This window comes from Fistularia commersonii, chromosome 29 (assembly GCF_037954325.1).
Source record: "Fistularia commersonii isolate RoL2024-O1a breed Wild chromosome 29, RoL_Fcom_v1.0, whole genome shotgun sequence".
Taxonomy (NCBI): domain Eukaryota; kingdom Metazoa; phylum Chordata; class Actinopteri; order Syngnathiformes; family Fistulariidae; genus Fistularia; species Fistularia commersonii.
The window spans coordinates 7,076,911-7,100,000 of record NC_141312.1 but is presented as its reverse complement, the minus strand read 5'-3'; the positions used below and the strand labels follow the sequence as shown (position 1 = coordinate 7,100,000).

At 41.8% G+C, this 23,090-nt stretch overlaps 1 protein-coding gene across 3 annotated transcripts in view; it reads right to left on the bottom strand.

The window, feature by feature from the left end:
- The window catches only part of cpeb4b (cytoplasmic polyadenylation element binding protein 4b), a 32,035-nt gene that overhangs the window by 568 nt on the left and 8,377 nt on the right, over window positions 1–23,090 (bottom strand). Inside the window, exons 3-11 of one of the 3 annotated variants that reach the window (XM_086177518.1) lie at window positions 17,489–17,579; window positions 12,086–12,136; window positions 8,814–8,837; window positions 7,587–7,757; window positions 7,406–7,495; window positions 7,040–7,158; window positions 6,825–6,939; window positions 5,914–6,095; window positions 1–4,578 (exon numbers count right to left, since the gene is read on the bottom strand). The exon at window positions 1–4,578 is cut by the window's left edge and continues 568 nt beyond it. In XM_086177518.1, the coding sequence (XP_086033644.1) occupies window positions 4,351–4,578; window positions 5,914–6,095; window positions 6,825–6,939; window positions 7,040–7,158; window positions 7,406–7,495; window positions 7,587–7,757; window positions 8,814–8,837; window positions 12,086–12,136; window positions 17,489–17,579 (1,071 nt within the window). In that variant the 3' untranslated portion in view covers window positions 1–4,350. The remainder of the gene's footprint in view (window positions 4,579–5,913; window positions 6,096–6,824; window positions 6,940–7,039; window positions 7,159–7,405; window positions 7,496–7,586; window positions 7,758–8,813; window positions 8,838–12,085; window positions 12,137–17,488; window positions 17,580–23,090) is intronic. The other 2 variants (XM_086177519.1, XM_086177520.1) reach the window with 2 other exon arrangements.

Here is a 23,090-nt window from a genome sequence, read left to right as displayed (position 1 = left end):
AGTAGCTTAAAATAAACAAAATAAGCAAATGAGCACAAAACCTTTTTTTTTATGTTTTAAAAATAACTTCAATTATTTATATTAGTACAAATAGTTTGATTTCTTTTTCTTTTTTACAAACACCAGCATGAAAAGGATTACAATAACAGTAGAAAATGACTGTGAAAAACATATTAACATCTTCTTTAATTAAATGTCTGCAATTAAAAATGGCATTAAAGAATTACATTGCAAAGAGTCTTTATCTGGAAAAAGGTTCAAAAGAAGTATTGCACATAACAACTTGAAGTTAACTTGCAACATTTACCACATTCAAGTCTTTAAGCTCCCCTTCCTCCAGATAGGTCTATATAAGATCACCTCGACAGACAGCGGGGATGAGTTCTCAAGTCTATTTTTTTTTTTTTTATTCTATTTTATTTTTCAACAGTGTTCTATCCAAGGATGCTCGACGCTCTGCACTGCCAAAAAAAAAAAAAAAAAAAAAAAAAAAAAAACCCACCCGAGGTTTAAGATTCTCCCGTTTCATCATGTCTGTGTCATTTGCATCCTAGCTGAGGTCTGCGAACGTAGAGGGGGCGGGGAGACCAACACGTGGGAGGGGGATCGGGGGCGGGTTGGGGCATGAGGGGGGGGGAGGTGAGCGGGTCTGGGGGGGTGTCCTTAACAACTCAATAGTTGAGAAACATTTGGTGCACACCACAACAATTAATTTTAATAGCTAATTCATGTACTTGTCATTTTCTCTTTTTTTTTTTGTCATGCATGCTAAGGATTACAATAGGTGCTAGTTGGCAAGTTCAAGAATATATATATGTATATATATATACTTTTTTTTTTTCAAATAGTAAAATATCTAAACACCAAACATCCATTCTTGTGATATGAGATCCAGCGTTACGCGTGAACCGAATTTTGCATTCTCCTCGTAATGAGTTATACTCCATCTATGGAAAGGAAAGTTACCGTTTTCCAACTATTATAGTCATGTTTAGAGACATTAACATCAATTTCGTAAATTACTACTCGTCTTTTTTTTTTTTCTTTTTCTTTTTCTTTTTCCTCTTCTTCTCTCGCCATGCTATTATTGACCAGATTTGACTGGAGACGCCGCTCGTGCGGAAACGCCAAGACCAAGAGAGCGCTAACACTTTGGCCTTTTCCTCTGCAGATTTGAAGTCGCATTCAACACAAGTGCGCACTCGGTTTGTAAAGATTCCTCAGCACTGAAATGTATAAAAAGCATAACTGAAAATAATATATATTGAAATCACTCGACTTTTTTTGTTTTTTTTTTCTTAAAATGAACATTTCCATAATATATGCAGATCTCTCAGTAACAAAAGTACAAAAGCTACCTTTCACAATGTGAAAAATTGAGGTATTGCAAAAAGGAGTTTCCCCATTTGTGAAAAATGTGCCTAAAATGACTGTTGGAAAAAGAAAAAAAAAATATTTAGAAAAGTAGTGCATAATAAATGTTTATATGTGCATGACAAAATAATTTAGCTAGAAAACACTGTACCAAAAATCAGCAGGCCATGTATAAAATAATCTTTTTTTCCTCTCATCTCATTTTAACAGCAAATTCTTCACAAAGTGTTTTAACTTCTAAAATGCTCACCCACCGCATCCGCGGGACCAACGCCCAGATAGGAGGGCTGGTTCTTCTTTTCTTTTTTTTTTTCACTAGTGAGTAGAATCAAGTTTCGGCACGAGCTCCCTGACATGTTTAAATTGCTCAGCTGGCGGTGACGCTGCCGAGCCACTTAAAACGTCGAATAAACGTGAGGGTTAGTATTTTGTTGACGTTCGCTGTGTGAATGTGCACTTGAATTGTCCCTAACATGCAGACCTATTTGAGATTTTTATATTTTGATTTGAAAAGAAAAAAAGGACTGAATGTACACTTCCGCTTTGAGCTGCGAGAGAGTGTGAGGCCTTATATGTGTGTGTGTGTGTGTGTGTGTGTGTGTGTGTGTGTGTGTGTGTGTGTTTGTGTTTCTGCAAGCCCTGGTGTTTTCCCCACCAGTGTTAAAAAGGGTTCCACTCCACCGTCCAAAAACACATTTCTTAGACAGCGGGGTCGAACCTCATTAAAAGCACCAGTATATATGTATATTCATATTTCATGTTCAAGGCCAATCTTTGGTTTGCTGGAGTCCATCAGGGCTTGACAGTTGAGCAAAACTGGGTAGCAATGACGGATTGAAAATAAAAAAAAATAAATGAGAACAAAAAAGGAATCTGAGCCTAAACAGGAAATGAGCGACAGTATGACCCACTACTGCACAGCCATCTTTGGTTCCCAAAAAAAAAACAAACAAAAAAAAAAAACAAGCCACTGGGTACAACCTACTAAACCAGCAATTTGTTTTCGACTGCATGTGGGTCACCGGTGTGTAGTAGTAGAGCGCACTGCAAAGACTATCTTCATTTATGCTTCAAAAACACTGGATGCTGAGTTGGATTCGCTTCGCAGGAGAGAAAGGACGGAGGGTTCGCCCAAAAGGGCACGGCCCTCCCTGTGACTATGGCTGATGACCATTCGGAAGTCGGCTAATTGCCTCTGTCTCTTAAAAGTAGTCGACTCTCGCATGCAAAGAAGAACCTTTTTCATTAAAGACTCGGGAGGATTGCACAAATGTGTTGAAAAAGAAAAAAAAAGGAAAATAAAAAGTAACGAGACGGGCATATCCCCATTTGGGTGGTAGCCCTGTGAAAACAACAAAACTGCAATAAAGGTGGCTACCTAACCAGCCGTTTTCCTTTCGTTCCTTTTGTTTTTTTAACCTTCTTTCCTCAAGGGGTAACCTTAACCTTGTCGCTGAAAGATCTGAGTTCAGGCCCCGCTGCGACAAGATGCACAACGGGTGGGGGCGGTCGGGTGGGTATGTGGGGGGGGGGGGGTTATGGGTTCTCAATCTATCAGTGAGGCCCTGCCCTCGATTAGCTGCTAGCTTAGCGGCAGAGGCTGCAGGCAGGCAGGGAGGGGACGGGATGGAGAGGGGGAGGGCTGGGGGGGGGGAAGGGAACGGGTGATGGTTGGAATCTGTTGCCTCCTGGAGCCTCCCTATGCAATACATTCCCATAAAACACTCTATACTGCACCACGCTCCGGCGTGCCCCCATCGTGACGCTGGGTTCAGTTACAAAAATAAGGAGGTGATGAAGCAAGTGAGTACAAAACTGTGCCAGTCATATCACAACCTGCCTGTTGCATCACTTCCCTTTGATTATGGTTCTAAGGAAAGGAGAACAGCGGCAGGCCTTCATCTTTACTCTCTCTCACTCTCTCTCTCTCTCTCTCTCTTTTTTTTTTAAACTGTATTCGGCACGTTAGCAGCTGAGTCTGAGGTATTAGTTTTGCATGTCAAAATGGAGATTTTGCTAAAGAAAAAAAGGTAAAAAAAAAAAAAAAAAAGGGAATTTCGTTGTGTTATCATTTTTCCAAGAAAAACATCAAGGTGTTTCGTGTGTTGTTTAAAATTTAAAGAAGAGAGAGGGTTTTTTTTTCCTTTGAATCTGGGAGGAGAAAAAGTCCAATATTGGCGAGAGGTGGGGCCGCCCTGGTCTTCACTGTTGATGAAGATTCAGCTTTGGTTATCAACTAAGGGGTCTCACACACTGTTATCTGCACTTAACCTTGAAACGAGCGCGCCCTTCTCGAGCGACACCTTTTCGTCAGTTCACGTTTCGCCCTGGAGCCTTGGGGATCGATGGGAGAACCGGATTGCACGTCTCGTGGACAAACAGCCCGTAATGCACTCTTTTGATAGCGCCTGCTCGGGAGAATCGCAAATGATCAGGCCACGGATCTGCTACAAAACAAGTCTAGCCAATGGTTTCGAGGGGGGCCGCCTCTTGTATCGAAACTAAAACCACATACATTAAGAAAAGCATGCCAATTGAATACCAGAGTACCATAACACACCTCAAACCTTCCGATATATGATTTTTTTTGTCAGAACTCATAAAAAATTATATATATATGTATATATATGTATATATATACGTATATATAAAAAGAAAAAAAAATCAAACACATAAATAGAATCATGTCACACATCATTTTCTTCACCGGACAAACTTGGGTATAATTCCAGTTTTGTTTTGCTTTTTTTTTTTTCTTCTCTGTCTCCAAAATATAGATATATATTAACTTAAAAAAAAAAAAAAAAAAGGTGACAACAAGGTTTGTTGAAATCAGAGCAAAAAAGGAATCAGCAACAGAAAAGTGCATTTATTTTGTAAAAAAATGATTTGCGACTCCTGCACTATCTGCCTTCCTGCTCCCCCTGTTGCCCTCCCGCCCCACCCCACCCCCCATCCCCACCCCCGTCGTCCACCTCAGTTCCAGCGGAAGGAGATGTGACGGGGTCGGTCGCCCCCCTCCTTCACCAGGGGCTTGTGAAACTCCCGTCCGGCGCGCGAGTGGATGGCCGCCCAGCAGTACTCGCAGTAGTACTGCAAACAGGTGACGTTGGCGCAGAAGAACGGCGCGAACTTCCCGCCACAGCGAGTTCCCTGGCACTCGTCGCACAGCTGGTCGTCCAGCACATATGGCTTCACTTCCACCTGCGGGCCAGGAGAGGGGAATCGACTGCATCATGACTCCTGATCATCTTTGAATTCTACTCCTAATCTTAAGAAATACCTGACTTTGGTTACTTAATCGACTCATATTTCTAGAAATGTCCTGGGATAATCTGCACCTCTGGTGCAAACTCGCAAGAGGAGCGGCACAGTGGTTAGCACTTCCGCCCCAAAGCAAAAAGGTCCCTGGTTGGATTCCGACAAGGAGGCCTTTCTGTGTGGAGTTTGCGCGTTCTCTCCCTTATCTGTGTGTTTCCTCAAGGTGTTTCCTCTCACAGTCCAAAACATGCAAGAGGGTTCATTCGAAAACCTGAATTGCCCAAACATGTGAATGAGAGAGAGTGGTTGTTTGTCGCTATATGATATTGAATGTGATTACCGTAATTTCCAGACTATTGAGTGCACCTCACTATTAGCCGCGCCGGCTAGCCGATCGCTATCTCGGGGCTTCCTCCTGCGCACTAAAACTGTCAAAGTCATCTTCTTCGGTGTCGGGAGTTGAACAGACTCAGAATTTCTCGGTCATTTCATCGGTCCGATGTGACGAGGATAAATGTTTTGGTGGCGTGAAGCTCGTTAGCCCCCCCCAAAATAGTCCATCTATTAGCCGCAGCGTTGTTTGCGTGAAAAAAGTCGCGGCTTATCGTCCGGAAATTACGGTAAATGGTTGTATGTCTCTACATGGAAAGTTCCAGGGTGAACGCCTATCACCCAATGACAGCTTGGACCGCCTGCAGCCCCCCTCCAAGACCCCGAGTGCAGGATACGTTGTATAGATAAGACTTGAACGAATGAACTAGAAAGACCGGTAATATGAGGCACAATGCTATACAAGTCCCGTATTTTGAATTATTACGCAACCTCTCTGCTGTATGTTTCTGTGTATCTGTGAAACCATGCACTGTGATTCGATGAGTCAGATTTGTGCTTAGAGGGTAAATCATCCCTGCGCTTGGCATTCGGTCGCCGCCTGCAGTAACGGCAAACAGCCCGGAGCACGTGCTGGACACAACTGCAGTTACGAAAGCGCCCGCCGTTGTTTCCATTCCTCCGCTGTGGGTTGAGAAACACCGTTTTGCTAAACCTGCTATTGCACTGTTAGGATGTGTTTGGTAGTATTAGCTTCAGCTCCGTGGTCTTATCAGACACTTATACTTAAGTACTCGTGTACATTGTGCATTTTGCACTTGAAAAAGAAATGTAAGAGTCTCCTCTCCTTTATGCGGCTCAAAAGAAAGGAGCAGGACTGTTAAGGGGAGATTAAAAAGGAAGGGGGCCGAGGGGGGAGACACCGAGACGTCTTTTCGTTCCACTTACCCGTTTATCGATTTCTCCATGCTGCAGCTGTACAAAGCGAGCACTGATAGCAGCAATGTAGCTCTGCTGATTAGAGAAGGCGACCCGCCCCGCTCCTTTGGGGTACTTCAGCTCAGGGTCCGTGTCAATGCCGGCATAGCAAACCCCGCCGTAGAGGCGGTCCATGATCATGGCCAGTTCCACTGTGGGTGGTAGAAAAAAACACAGGGAATATAATGAGGCTTCACATTTACGATGGGTGGTTGCAAAAAGTGATTAAGTAAAAATGCGTGCACATTGGTGTGGCTCGATTAATAAACTTGAGGTATGTTAAAACGAACCAAACAGTGTAAATAGTTCATGCGCGATAGCTCCTTATGAACTTGATCACCTGCTGCTGCAAGGAAGCACTAAGTAAAGGTACCGGCGGCTCACAAAGAACCAACACACTCCGAGTCGGTGCGCTTTTGAAGGGGGGGACTATCAGAAATTTAATTTTCTACATAGCAAATGGTGCCCCGGAGACTACATCCTAATAAGACAGGAGAAGGTCAAAGTCAATTTCAGCTCCTACGCCCTCCAGTAGGCCCCATGTTTATTATGAACACAAGCTGATCACATTGCAGTGTCTTCAAGGGAAGCGGTTTGCAGGCGGCTGGCATTTAAAAAGATGGAGGAGCTACTAAAACAAGGAAAACGGACAGACAGAGAAAAAATGAGTCAAAAACTAGGGGATAGTGTTGATAATGAGCAAATGCACCATGAGAATTCCGTAAAAAGGAAGCCTTCTCCTTAAACCTTGTTAATACCAGAACAATGACTGGAAAACAGTCTAGAGTAAGTACACACCAAACACAACCCCAATGTTTTCAATGTCAACACTCCTCCTCGCGATGATGAAGAAAATCTAACAGATCAAAGATGTCAGGTACCTGCGCGGAGAGGACGAGGCACGCCCCCGACGAAGATAGTTTTTCTCGGGTCCAGGGGTTGAGATCCATCCATGACAAAATCGCTGTCGTTCAGGTTCCACGGGCGGATCTGGACCTGCAAGTTCCACTGATATCAGCCTAGAGAGCTAACAGCCTCAGCGCGCAGTTTCGGCAACACAAAGGGAACGGCGTTCACGATACGTGTGTCCACTGACCGGCTTGTCTTTGATGGTGGGGCTGGAGACGCACAGGTATAGCTTCCCGTCTTCCTCAATGCAGGCGTCGATCAAGGCCTGCACTGAGCTCTCATCCTGGAACAGCAGGAAGGCATAGCCTGGACAAGAGCGTGACAGGGGTAAGAAAAGGAAGAAATGGGAATTCGCAACACCGATAATCCTGCCTTAGAACGATCAGGACTTTTTGCACAAGCTATTTTATACCAACAGGAAAACCGAAAAACAGCTCGGACACGACTTCAAATGTGCGCAGTGCAAAGCCATTTCCTTTTTTCCAAATATGAGACAAAGCATAAGGATTTACACCTGAGACGGCGTCGGATCTGGAGCACATACTGAGCCTACCTTTGGGGGGGAAATAAGATTTGCTCTCGGCTTTATGAGGCCAGTCCACGAAGAGATGCCCAAAACGGCGGAAACTCGCGGTGATCTCATCTGAAACAAAAGGAGACAATCGAATGACGGGAAGTGCGGCAAAATATCCTATCTTCCTTTTTTTTTTTCCGACCCAGTAGAAACACCGTACCTTCGTCTATATCCGGAGGCAGGCCTCCGACGAAGACCTTGCGCGAGTAGCGTTCGACGCGCTCTCCATTCTGGTGCGGAAAGCAGTGGGGAGATCCCAGACCCGCAAGGCCCTGATCGCCGCGCTCGTCGTCGGGGAAGCCGTCCTCCATCGGGAAGAGCGAGGAATGGCCTGAGGGGAAGGGGAGGGGGGTAAGGGGCAGGAGAGTTTTATGTCACGGGTGGGGGGTAACACTAGGGAGTAAATGTAGCGAAACGGTCCCTGATACTGCTGATGTACCTACACCTAGTCAGTAATAACACATAATAACACGTCACTGTAGCAAACTGAGGTGAATCATCCAAAATGAGGAGAAAAAGTCATTTTACAATTAGGTATAATTATAGCATATAACAACCTGCACTCCTGATACTTCCCGTCTTTTAATCTTCAATACTATTTGGCAGGGCAAAACTCTAAAATATGGTTAGAAACATCATTTTCATTTATCATTCAAAGTCTGCTCACTTCAAGGAATGAGCAGTTTTTTTTTTCTTTTCAATTGCTTAATCTTAAATTTGTCATCCCTACAAAGCAAACAGCTGTTTAGCATGTGGCAGACCGGACATTCACGTAGCAGACGGTCTGTGCAGGAGTGTACAAGTGTGTTTGAGTGTGTGTAGAGGTTAAGCCCTCCCTGGCCTATTCCTGCTCCCATACAACCTGCCCTGAGCTGCTTTATAAAGATTTATGCAAGGGAGTTAGCCTCAGCTTACAGTATGAACTGTGTGTGTGTGTGTGTGTGTGTGTGTGTGTGTGTGTATGTTTGTGTGCTCTCAGCACAGCCATGTGCCCAGCCATGTGTCTGTAAATCACATAGTGTACTCTGCATGTCATTAACTTTGAGCTAAATGTGACTCTTAACAACCTTCAATTTTCTGACTTATTAATCTTGAAAAAAGGCGTGCATTCACAAGGGTGGAAAAAAAAAAACACGTATGTAAACATGGGCCCTAGTGTGAGATGACAAGGCTCGACGCTTCATGCAGACGAACGAACAGATCACTTCACGGGACGGACACACACTGCAGAGTCATTCACAACTGATGAGAATGAGATAAAGTAATGGAGTAGCATGTCAACATTCAATAACCAGTGCACCAAAAGACCATAGCTTAGCATCACAAAAGAAGAAGTAGCGTGCCAGCTGGGAGAGATGACAAGAACACATCCATGATCGTATTTTACCTCGTCTCCTGCTATAATTCCTGGCTGCATGTGAAATAAGGACAAAACCAAAGAAGAAGATGATTATAAAAGATGCAGAACACAATGTGCCAATCAAAGTGCCAGGCCAGAGCCAGGTCCACAACAATGGAGGGATACTCCACTGTCCGACGGCCTTTCCTCGGTTTTACCGATCAGCTATGAATCATGATCAGCCCACGGCACTGACGATCGCTGAATTACTTAAATGACAGATCAGTATGAAGCGGCGCTTTCTTTTATTTTCTTGGCAGGGCCAAAGGCCACAGTGAGGGAGGGTAATGACATGTAGAAGAATTGGTCCGGCACGGTTTTAATCACACACTAGTCAAATATCAGGGCGGACACCTTGTGTTTTAAAAACAATCATTTGGAAATAACAGCCTTGAAGCACCTCAGGATCGAGAGATAGAACACCAATTCCGCTGGACTTCCGGAGAGAAAAAAAAACTCAGCAGCGATGAAGGGCCTGATGTGATAGCCAAAATGGAAACCAAACAATCAGAATTCTGACAGAAGCAATAAAAATTGAAGCCCCAACTTGAAACAATAACAAGTGGGACAGAAAGAGTATAATAAAGAAGTATTTCAATTAGTCTGAAGAAAAGAAAAAAAAAAAAGATTGGGATGATAATCTAAAAGGCAAGATTGTTGAGGAGAAAATAGCAACAAAAAGAGGGGTTGTGCCTTTTTCTGTTACAAACGACAGAAAGTGACAAATATAGTTTACATAATGCATAACATTACTTTGGGATAGCATTATCTAAATGCCTGGGGAAAAAAATGACATTTTCATAAACTTACTTGGGGCCTATCAGTAATGCTTTTTCAAAAAAAAAAAAAAAAGGATATTTACAGCAGAGAAAGGTTTTTGTCCTGACATATAAAAATAAGCCAATGAGCGTGTCTTGATTTACATGGCGGGTCATCCGAAACAACATTGACGAACTCTTTTCTTTCCAGTATGAACGTGAGCCTCCATCTTTAGATATGCGCAGGTTTGCCTCCTTTGCAGGCCTGGTTGGATAGGCAGTGTGTGTGTGTGTGTGTGTGTGTGTGTGTGTGTGTGTGTGTGTGTGTGTGCCTGTGTGTGTGTATAGGATAAGGATAAGCGGCATAGATAATAAATGAATGAAAGATGACAAACCATTGCAAAACAAACATACCCATATATTTGCATCTATTACACAAGATATAGCAGACAGCAGATATAGCAGATATAATCGGACAATCTTCACACCCCATGTGTCAAAATATCTGTCAGCATTACTCGTTGATTCACACACACAGGCTATAATGCTGTTTGTATGTATTCATAGGATAGGGCTTTGTTACAAAGAGCCCAAGTGAATTGAATTAAAAAGTAGAGGCTGGAGAGACCGAGGTGCTCGCACATCTAAAACTGCGCAGACACTGAGTCGATGAACAAGTGGCCAGAACACACAAGCAATAATCCCCGGCTGCCCAGCTCAGTGGACTTTCCAGATGGACATTAACTCTGGGGGAAGGTCAAAGCGAGCTAAAAAGACAGCAGAGACAAGAGAGCAAATTGAAACAAAGCGTGGGGTGCTATAAAAAGGCCCATGTGAGGGACGGGGTAAAAGATTGCAAAAGAGAAACACGTAGATAAAATTACAAAATTAAAAAAAGGAGGTGGCGGAGAGAAGCATTAGACAGAGAAAAGAGATGTGTGCAGCCTCTGAATCCTGCCTATCCACTGGCACCATCTGTCTGGAGGCTTGATGACAGCTCGCGACCATGTGATCTACCCATGTGACTGATTTACATCCCGGCCCGAGCACAAATGACACTGCAATGAAGCAAAAGCGTGGAGAGGCAGCATGCCTGATGGGTAATGGCTGCAAGTCAAAAGACTATTTTTTTTTTTTTTTGCCCAATGACAGGAGAGAGGCAACACTGTTTACACAGCTCAAAGTACTCTACATCCACAGTGCAGAAAAGACCATATCAGGAAACACTCGTGAGGGTCAACATTTTTAAGAATCCATACGCTTTCTATTCTGACCAGAAAATAATAGATTTCACCAACACAAAAAAATAAATGAATAAAAAAACTCAACGTCACATGCATTTATATATTATATCTATAAGTTCACGATGCAATAAAGGTCCATAAAAAAGCCAACAAAGTCAGATTTATTTCCCAGCATGAGACACATGGGAATGATCCATCCCTTCATTCCACTTCCATGCACTTTTACACTGTCCCTTCCCGATGATATAGCGCCGATGTAATACTTCATTGTACAAATTGTGTAGTGGAACACTCATGGTTCTCCGTGGCATCAGCTGAGACTGCTAACCTACCAAACACGAACTAACACATCGCACTGCAGTGCTGTAAGAATTCAAAACGCGGCGGGCCAACGTGCACAGACTGCTGATCATTTGTGTGAATGCCACCTGTGATTTTGGGGGTCGCGGTCGCAATCGTAATAGCAAATATGTTGTGTTGATCCACACCTGATCCAGAAACAAAGATATTCAGAGGGTATGGGCGTCATTGTGAAGAAAAATAAATAAATTCGAAAGACCGACAATGCTGCATTCACATGTCACACCCTCTGTTGTGGATCTCTGTATAAATTCACACCTGAGCTGCAATATACAGGCTAGACTGGTTATGTGTTGGAAAAAATAAAAAATAAAACAAGGCATCTAGTGCCAAGGGGTTCTTTGCCTGCCTCGATGTAAATCAGGCGAAAGAGGGGAATGACAAGGCTCCTTTCCCTCAGTCCAGCATCCTTTGGCGCCCGTCGCCCCATTTCTCACCATTTTTTATGTTGCTCTTGTCATGACCCTTAATCCAGAATATTTTGGGCAAACAAAAAACACAACTGGCCCACTCAAATGAAAATAAAAATCAAATAAAAGGAAGGGGCCTGACCAAAATGATGAACTGGGTGAAAGGTCACCAACAGAACTGCCTATTGGTTTAAAACTTTTATTTTGATATCTGGAAAGCAGAATCCCTAGCCAGGCACAAACATTCACTGTTATCTAAAACATCAAAACCGTTTATGTAATGGGTGGGAAAGTACTTCTGTAAATCTGACTGTTGACACTATTTAACAAGCAATATTGAATAAAATAAAAAAGCTCTCTGCCAGCTCCTCCGAGGATGTTTTAGGGCTATTTTATACAATAAATCAACTCATCAGCCAGGGTTTTTCCACACACCTATTTCTAATATTGGCGGGCCCTTGGAAACCTGATCGCGTTACAATACGTACCATTGAGGGGGAGTGGGTTGTCCCCTACTGGATGGGGGAACCCCAGACGACCTGCACAGGGAGACACAGAATAGTGATATTTAACGTCACGTGTCCTACATAACACTAAATGGGAAAAACATGAAGGGTCAGTGTATTTTTGGTGTAAACAAATGGGTTTATCTACTCCAGTGCCTTCTTGCAAATGGAATCTCAACTGTTTTTTTTTTTTATATAAGAGTGAAGAATGTATTAAGTGGACATTGGATCTTTGGGCTCGCTTTGAGATGTGACGAGAACACACCTCTTTAAAAAAACAAGCCAAAACAAACAAAACAAAAAAAAACCTGCACGCAAAGTGTGTGCTAGCAAACAACGCAAAGCCATTTTACCAGCAGTATCTTTAAAGAGCTTCTAGATTAATTTAAAAAAAATGACAGTATCTATGATGACAGTCTCGATTCTGCTACACGGGCGCAAAATTATTTTGCTGATGTGAGCAATTTCTAAACATGAGGCAGAACCGATTCCCAACAACGGGGGCAAGATTTAGCGAAAACGATGCGTCTTAAGAGACTTTTAGTAATAATGTAATAAACCAGTGCTGACAGCCATGAGCAAACTGGGTGTTTGCTTCCACATCAATCTCATTAGAGATTCTACATCTGTGGGATTCCAAGCTCTCATCGACCTCCAGTTCTCTATCAGTGTATCCCCCTCCCCGCCATCATTTCTCATATCATACATTTTACACTGAACCATTTGCCAGGACTGTCTCTCACACAAACATGCACCCACACAAATACATGCTGTGATGCCAAACAAGCTTCAAAGTTACGCAAGGCCCACTTACTGCCGAGGGATAATGAGATGAAAGGGCTGAAATAGTGCGACCATTGTTGTGCGGGGCATAGACCGTCCTGTGATTGGTGCATTCCAATGCCTCAGTCACATGGAAATCTGTAGGCCCCTCCCCCACACCGCGCCTATTGAGCCTCAGAGTGCCCCATAGATGTGGTGCATAAAACAAAATTAGGACTCGCAGACCACAGAAACCAGGACAGACCACCCATGGATTGTCCAAATGCATCAAATGTACCAAACTACGGATTTCTATGCATTTGGCTGTCAGGGGGAAAAAAAAAAACGTCTTTCATTCTGAATAAAATCAGAGGTGACACTGGCACTGCAGCACTGCACTACGGAATTAAAGTTTACATCCCTCTATAATCTAGATGTCAGGTAATGAATGGGCTGACAGGCACACCACCTAAAAACAAAGTCCTTCTGAGCACAACCCATCATATTGGATTTTCAAGAACTATTTATAATGTATGAAGGGTATGTCTGCTAACGTATGAACACATCACTTCCTTACTGCATCTACGGGGTATGATCGTGGCCGCTCCGTGAACCCGATTTGCATGCTGCTAGCTGCACATTTACAGTACAGTAACAGTCGGGGCACACGCATGCACAAGCACACACACAACATGCTGGCATGTCCGTGTGGTGGACTGAACAGAGGGATCCTTTCTGTCAGTCAAGACAATGCTGGAAGCAATTCAAAGCTTCTTCTACTGTAGACATTTTGTCTCGACCATTCCCTTTGCTTCATTGCTCTCAATTTGTTCAATCTGTTTTGATGGAATGAGAAATTCTTGCTGTGTTTATGGGTACCTAAATAGCTCTGTGTACATATGTTATCTGTGTTTATTGCATGTGTGCGCACAGGGCATATACAGTATGCTGTATGTGTACCATAACAAAGCTAGAGAGTTGGCCTGGGCGGTCCTCGATGCTACTTGGTTAAACTATATTTCTCATTTTGTTTTGCAGTTAGGGAGGGATCGGGAACAGACTCGCTTCACTTAACCGCTGCACTTGGAATTGCATTGTAAAATCTCAGCAAATAATTTAAGAGACAAGAAACAAATTGTGCAATATTTGGAAGGCCAAGGGCTACAAGACACAAAAATAAGATAAGGATATGTGTGATGCATCATGTGAAAGCAGTAAAGAATGAGGTACTGTATAGGAACAGATCTTAAAAACAGGTAGCCTGAGGAAAAATTGAGACAATCCAGGTCAAATGAGCGAGAGTAAATGTTGCCCTACAGTAACTTGTTCTTAAAATGGTGTAATAAAATGAAAAAATATTTTGGATAAAAGTTTTGTTTCAAACACACAAAAAAATGCTAAACAAGTACACCTTCTCTTTTCTCGACAGAAGAAGAGAGAAGTAACATAGACAAAATTCACGTTCACCTGGCCGTTTGAAGGAAAGGATGGGACCGGCATTTAAAAAAAAAAAAAAAAAAAAAAAAAACGGCATATTTTCATCCTAATTTCAAAGCCTGTACATGGTTTGATTCCTAATAAAGCAGCTGCTTGGTTTTATTTAGAAGATAAAGTGTGTTGTTTTCCGGTGCCAAGCTCTGGGATCTAACAGTTGCAGCAATCTGAGCCAGCAAGGCTGGAACTAAGACACCAAAACATGTATAATGAGGTAGCCTTCCAGTCTTCCTCTCTCAATATTAAGGGAAGATTTACTATGGTTTGACAGCAGAACATTAGACCCCAGCTGGATGTAGCTGAGCTCAGTGGTTGTGAAGCTTAAATAAATACACAGTGTGAAGTGTCTGGAGCTCCATTTTACTCATCTTGTTATTATTGTAGCTGATCACTTTGCATGTGTGTTTTACATGGCTTTAAAAGGTAAAAAATACTTAAAATCCCAAATTCTAGAACTGAATAGGTATAACAAACTGTGGATTGTGATCTGGGGTTAGGGGGATATAAATAAACTCAGCTTTATGTTTATGAGGGATTCAAGAATGGATTATTTTCATTATCAACTCCACCGATGATCATCTTTTCCATCAAACATTTGGTTGGTTGGTCAATAAATGCCAGAAAATGTTGATCAGTTCTTCCTGAAGACCATGTTATTAAATGTCTTCAATGGGGTTGAATTTGAAAGCTTTAAACTTACATTTTTAAATGAGGCTGAAACAAAAATAATCACATGAAGACTACAAAAGGGAGTAGGAGGTCACTGAGGACATTCACTTTTTGACTCTGATGACCCACTGGAAGGAAATATGACACCACAAAAAAACACACTGTCAAGATTATTCACATTGACTAAAGTGCGTTCTGTTATCTAAACACTGTCTATCTGCAATTAGCCAGGTACGTTCACTAAAACAATAAACAACCCAAGGTACTTCCTGTATTCAATAACCCACTTCTGTTTCTGGTGACCGAGGCCGAAAAAAAAAAAACATTCAGCCAATACCTGACGGTGACTTGTCCTTTTGATCAATAACCACAGTAACTCAGAATCGAATTGTCTCCACATTGTAAAAGGACACGGCTCATTTCAAGTGTTCGAATAAAGAGAACATAAGAGCCTAAATAAGAGGCAAACAACTAGCGCCCGAGAGCCAGCTGTAAACAAAGCACATATAGCATCAATCAGCATATGGCAGCGGTTAAAGCCACAGGCGTCTGCGTCGCCCACAAATGGACGTGTCAAATTAGTAATCATCTTCAGCGGCCATTATGAAAGATTTACAATGACAGGCGATGACAACTCCGAACCCAAAACAGTCTCCTCTCCCAAACACCACCTTAATTACAAATCAGCGCCGGGCAGCAGCCCTCGGTTCCCTGCATGATATCTTTCTACAACAGCGTGACTGAGCGAGGTGATATTCATTTTACCATGGTCTGGTAATTTGCAAAAATAAATTTTCAGGAGCTGACGGCTAACACCGGCTGACCTATGGCATTATTATTGACAAGGTTTTCCATTTCAACTTTTCATTTATTGTCCACCCAACCGTGTGCATCAGCGAGTGCAGAGTCAGACAATGTATTGTCTAAATTTGGAAATGGCTGATGAGGCCCTCTTCATTTTGCAAGGAGCTTTTCGTAAGCTTCTTGCTCAATAAGCAAGTCTCTATACAACTGGTAAAAAATGGCAGAGGAAAGTTCACCTATTGGCTGAAGCTCCTGAGATATGATGGGATGATTAGGGTTTTTTTTTGGTCTTTTATTACAGACGACATATCAGTTTGTCACAACAAAAACAGAGTCCACTCATGTTACAGATTACATCATTCCTCATGAATGGTATTTGACCACATGCATACAGCAGCTTAGCAACAGACTTTTAAACCGACATTAGCAGAGTGGTGGGATAGACAGATAGTATTAAGAATTGCATGGTATCATAAAATCATCAAATTCATGCTCAGTCATTTGATTATTAAAGATAGAATACTCATTGTGAAGCTATGCATTACCTACAACGAGGCATTTCAAAGTGCATTTCAAAAAATGTAAATATTATTTCGAGAACGGCGATAAACTGTAAGGAAATGCCTATGTAATGTAATTTATTAGGGGATAAACGTGCAAATGTCACCAGCTCGAGATCGAAAGTGAGGGAAATGCATGGAAACAGATATAGACAATAAACTATATGCTATGTGCGTATGGGTTGATCAGGCACAATACAAACTGAGATGACTCAGGGGATAAAATTAATATGTGATTTATTTAGATCCAACATGGAGAGATCGACGTCCTTGTATTGTAACTTGGCAAATAGCCATTATTAACACATAAATGAGTTTCTGATGTGTTCTTAAATGTGCCATCTACTCATACTCGCCCAATTTTTTTCCACAACAGAGCCATTTTTATATTCCCTCTGCCGAAGTAGGCGATTTCTGCAAACCTCCTTAAAATATCTGAGAGACACATAGAACTTCATGATATGTATCCAGGGCCAAAGGGCCAACCTCGAAAGCCTGCTGAGTTAACCTGCGCTCAGTTTAACTCCAAGATCACTTCCTCCTTCCGCTGTCCCACGAGGTGAGGATGCCAGTCACGGGCAATCGCAGAATTCATGCGGGGCACGGACTTCTGTCGACTTTGAATTCGGAGAACTTGGCCCGAGGGTGGTTGCACCCAGAAGCCACAGTCACGTCGATCGTCTGAATAAACCGATGTGGGTTTTACTGGAATGTAACACGAAAGGTAACAGACCTAACAGCAATACACAGAGCAGGTTGGGTGGGTACGCCCTCTCTTAAGAAAACTATATTAAATTATAAATACAATCATTCATTCTTACATAAAATCACACAGTCATATTTGAAGAATATGAAAAGTTAAACAGTATGAGGTTGTATGTGGAATGTGTATATCCTCAAGGTCAAGATAACCTTGATGAGCATTTACCATTATAGAGATTATTCAATTAATCAAGATAAAGATCAGCAGTCAAAAATTGATTTGGAATTGATGTTTATTTCATTTTTATTTATTTTATGAAGTAACTCTTGCTGCAAAGGAAAAACAATCCCATCGCTATTTCATGTTTGCTTAACTGACAGCTGTCACTCTCACCTTTCAGGTTGTCTTGCTCGGCTCTCATAATGTCAATCAAGGAGCTCTCCAGAGTGTTCATGTTGAAGCTGTCGAATGACCTGGTGCGTTCCTGGGGGGGGGAGACAAAAAAATAATATCACTGTTTTCCAGAAAAAAATAAAGCTTCAAACAATTGGGACAAACAGCACTGTTGGGCAGAGAGCAATTAATGGGAGCACTTGAGGAGGGGGGGGTGATGTGATGCAATATTTAAGATATATATCATAAATATGATTTATTCCTTAATTTTATCTATGAATTCTCTAGCCATGTCTAACAAACCACCATTATCACCACAAGCTTAAAATATAAATTCATCCAAAAGATCACCACGGGTAGATCCCTGTGACTGCAAGTTTTGTGGGGCATTTTAGTAAAACTACGACTTTCATAAGAAACTCATCAAGTTCACACGATACTCGATATATTTTTCGTGACTAACCAAATCCAGTTTGAATTTCATTGTTTTCTGTGACTCTTTCTTTTGCAACAGGGAGGTCCTGTCACCAAGCCATGGTTGAAAACAAGAATTTGTGCTTAATCTGACCAGCCTGGTTAAATACAGGTTAAATAAAATAAATACATAAAAAAAAGAAGTCCTCTGTAAAACAAACATCAGAACATGATGAGAAGACAGCTCTTCGGTGAATGCTCAGTTATGACAGACACATCCCTGGCACACCGACCATAAGTTTTTTTTTGTATGTACACAAACAGGGAACAAAACACACACATGCGTTGTGTACACAACGTGCTCACATTGAAAACATGTTCCCGTACACAAAGATACACTATGCCAGTGCCATGCTGATAAGATTTCTGTCTTAACTCCTCCGTGGCTAAACAAACCACGCAGCATCTGGAGATAACTTGTTAGACTGCTTCTTCCCTTCTGTCCCAAATTACCCGAATTCGTACGCTCTAGTGCTGCAGGAGACGACAGAAATGTGGGTCCTCAAACGTCAAGCTGGAAGATGTCCCGCCTTTCCCTCACTTGCGTCTGCTTTCCAAACAGCTCTTCAGTCAATGCCACTTTAGCAGCAGAAATACCTGGAATACTTTTTTATTGTTATATCTCGCACTTTGTTCCAAATATGGTACACTGTTTATCAAGAGGAGTCGAAAGCTCCAAAAATGTTGAAATATGAACGGTTTCGTCACAAAAGAAATAGCCTTTTAGCCTCTTATCACTTCTTTGTATGCAACTACGGGAATCAGGTGATACATCAATTGCATTATAAAAAAATAAATATAAGTGGGAGGGTGAGTATGACGGGTTAAATGCAGAGGTTACAATTTCCCGCAAGGGATTAATAAAGTATCGTAGATAAAAATGGAAACAATAAAGATTATTAAGCAAGTATAGTTTTGCTCTGCATGTTATTACATTACTTGTTGGCTGGAAGAAAAAATATTGATGAGATTGTGCATCTTGATCATTTTGGCTCAGTCATATTTCAAGCAACAGTTGAAACTTCCACTGTATTCTGCCAAATCCTGTCTGAGTCGGTATGTGGGGCGAGATATCTTAAAATTTTATCAGGCCTCACTCAGAATCACCTGGACCAGAAAAAGTGCTTAAATCAGCACCAAAAAAAATGTCCCTTAGAGTGACCCGTGAGGGGTTTCCAATGCGGACAAAAAAAAAAAAAACAAAAAGTGAAGATGGGCTTATGTGTCAATATGGACTTGAAAACAAGGTCTAAAATAGAATAGAAGAGAGAAGGAATTCTGGGCCGTGAGAGTCTTTATTTTTTTAATTCAGAATTCAAGTCTAGAGAAAAAACTGCATGTATCTATATGGTTCTGAGAAGGCTATTTGGTTGAGTGGTCACTTCTGACATGCGACTGATGGTAAATCGGATCTTCAGTAACTGAATTGCACTTCTTGTAAGTCGCTTTGGATAAAAGCGTCTGCTAAATGACTGTAATGTATGTAACGTAATGTATGAGAAACAGATTGTGGAGACAGACTCATAACACAACAGTTATTCAATGATTTAATGGTTCAAAGCAACTTCAAATTTTAATTCAATGCAAATGGAGTGATTTTTGGAATGTATGCCATCTTTTTTCCCCAATTTGAAACCCCAGAACCGTTGCTCATGGCCTGCCAGCAAGTGTAGCATCTATTGGTTTTGCAGTCTCGGCCATACAAAACAAGGTCTGACATTGACGGTTAAAAATAATATATTTACTCTGAACAGGAGAAACAGTACATCTGTAATTCAAAAAATATACATGCCAAGAAGAAAGCCTATAATCTCAATCAGAAAAAAAAGCTTAAGGTTGACTTCAAAGCGGTTTCCGGCAAAGGTTGAAAAATTTCCCGGCTTTCGATGCTGCGTAATCTGCTTTGCCCTCGGACTGAACAGACAGTCAGCAGTCAGTATTTCACAAGAATAAGCAAACTTTGTTGTTATCCTGCAAGTAACCGACCTGTGCGCTTTTCCTCACTTGCTTCTTTGTCTCACAAACGAGATCAATTTACAACGCGTTTTCTACATGTAAGTTCTCCGAGCAGCGGAGTCGTCCTTCGTAAGCGGAAGGACGTCTGAGAGCAAAGCCGCAGAGGGAAGACAGGCACATAGAATATTATGATAAACCATGAACTCCACATGGGGTCAGATGTTAAAGGGTTCAGAAAAACAGGGCCCATGTCAGCCAGCCACATGACCACTGGGGCCAGGCAGACGGAGAACTTTTTCCCTTCATTTTCTTTCTTTAAAATCAACTTCCTGCAGTAATTGTCAAATTTAATTACTACTATAACAATCTCAGACATAGACCACAGTTAGATGTCAGCTCCCTCTGGGCAAAACTTCACCGACAGCTCTACGGCTGCGAATTTCCCACACTGTTAAAGGGACATGCTAAGATGATGATGACATGTTTGTAGAACACACCCAGTATTCTCTGTCTCTCTCTCTCCAGCAGAAAAGAATGACAACAGAAGAATTGAGGCCACAGTCCGTCTGTTTTCCTATATCCTTCTCCACATCTTTTGTGGACTTGGTCTGTTGTTCCAGGTCAACAAGTGCATGTCGCTTGAGGTGAGCACCATGTCCATGCTGTACCAGATTGTTGATATTAAGGCAAAAAGACCTGCACTGCCCAAGCTGCTTTTTCACAAGTTTACACATTTTATGTTTATTTTATACAAAAAAATCTCCCTGTACTTAACAGCAAATGCCCTTTTAAAAACATTTGCTGACACCAGAATTAATAACGAATACAGCTGGAGAAATACAGAGAAAAGTGTCCACGTTCAGTGTTTTTTGTTATTTCTATGGGAAATCAAATATCAGATACCTGGATAATGGTTAGAGTATTTCCAGTGTCGGCTGTGATGCCATCATATGCTTGGATCTACTTTGCCTACTATTGGTCAGTGAAGGTCAAGAGATATTTCAGGAGTATAGTGCTGCTAAAAAAAAAGGAGCGGCGGTTTTGCAAACCACATTTCCAAAGTTGTTTAATCGTGGAAATGCTGCCAAACATGCAGCAAAACCATCAAACACCATGAATGGCTTTGAGGCATTTTGCGATGTTTCATTCAGGAAGCTGAAATGAACACTTTAACACTTCCACTTCATCTTATCAAACAGAAAATTATTTAAATTGATCAAAAACTTTAATTGTTGAACCCATCTCTCACGAAATATTACAAACTGAATTAAATATAGGTCTAGATTAAGTTTAGAGTTAAAATAGTTATCATTATTGAGGGTGGGTTTGATTCGTAGACCTATTAGGAAATCCCTATGCAGCAGAAAACAGTATGTAGTGTTGTCATGATACCAAATCAATGACTTTAAATAACCCGAGAATAAATATTAATGACAAACAAAGATTTTTTTTTAATTTTTTTTTGATTACTGTTTTTGTACCACAAAGGATAGCAACTGATTTTAACAGCTTGCAAGGGGACGGTAACTTTACTAGAATGTTGTATGCAATATTTGTAAAAGTTACCTAAAAAGAATTAACAATTATCAATAACCACTATTCCCTTGCCAAATGAGTACGTAAAACAAAAAAAAAAAAAAAAAACCTTTGTTATGTCTCACTCCAATATGAGGAATTTTTAAATGAATGGCAAAGGTATGTGACTGATTCCTAGCCTTTCACTCTTTGTGTCTTTGTTAAATGCTTTGGCATTGGCTGCCCGGGTCAATATTATGCTTCACGTGGTAAAAATATAGTGTTATCCACGTATCAAAACTATGACCGCCCATGCCTGCTAAAAACACGCATAGATAAAAGTCGTCATCACCGTGTCAAACCGTTAACAAACGGCTGGTCGGGGCGAGGTTTAAAACGACGACTGACCAACAAATATTGAGGAAGAAAAAATGCATTTGGGATGCCTAACGTGGCATTAACGTGTGCCCGAAAACTAGCTTTGAAATGAAACGTTATTACCCTATTCTGCAAATCAATAAACACAACGAAATTAAGGCACAGCCTGGCAAATCTCGAAATATTTAAAGCCGCATTCGATAAAAGTAAAATGAAAATTTATCACGCCAACTGAATCGACCAGAATTGCCCCAAAGGCAGCGGCATCATTTAGAACAGAAAACATAAGTCAAACCATTAAACAAATGGAGCAGAATGAGGACGTGAAAAGTACGAGAGGAATACAGAATGACTGAATTCTAAATGCTTTGGGTGATTAATTCCAGTATTAATCTTCCATGCCACCTGCTTTTTAATTAGAAAGGAGGGAAACTGAAAGTGAGGGGAAGGAGACAACAAAAGGGTATCTGGGTGAAATTCAAGAATTTGGCCATATTTCGATATCTACATTTACATCACCGGTGAGACTGTCTGCTCCCCCCTTTTTTTATTGTGTTTCTAATCACATCACTGAAAACGGGGAAAGAGAGGAAGCCGAAACCAATGAAGGGAAGGGGTAAAATGGCAGATGAAAGAAAGGGAAGATGGAGAGTGGGAAAGTGCGGTAAGGTCAGGAAGAGGTAAAAAGAGAGGAAGGGGGGGCAGGAAAAGGAAGCAGGTTGAGCTTTTGATTCTTGTTATAATGGTCTTCTCTAACCAAAGAATTTCAAAGTCCTGCTATGACATTAAATACCCCCAACTGTCAAAAAACAACCTATTACCAGGGGTCAGTAAAATGGCCCAGCGGTCTCGTATGTGTGCATGGATATAATGGAAGGGACAGGTGGGCATTCAAGCTGTGCTGGGTAGCCTCCTCTGGCTTCGGGGTTTGTGCTAATTTCAGTTTATTTTATGCAGTGAGCTATTTCAAATAAAATGCAGTCGTCGTCCCCCCCCCACACACACACACACACACTGACTCTACCTCGTTTGCTTCCCGAGACACATGTGTCGAATACATAGGCTGGGGAGTAATAAGGGCCCAGGCACACATGGATTTGGATGTGCCACACGTGTGTGTGTGCGCGCGCGTGCGCACACATGCACAAACGCACACATGCATGCACACACGCACACAAGCTCTTTCTCCCATTTCTGTCAAGGGTGTGAGAAGGGCACAATGAAGCTGTATGAGCATCAGAGTCGCCAGAGCCGCTCAGGCCACTCATTAGTCCAAAAA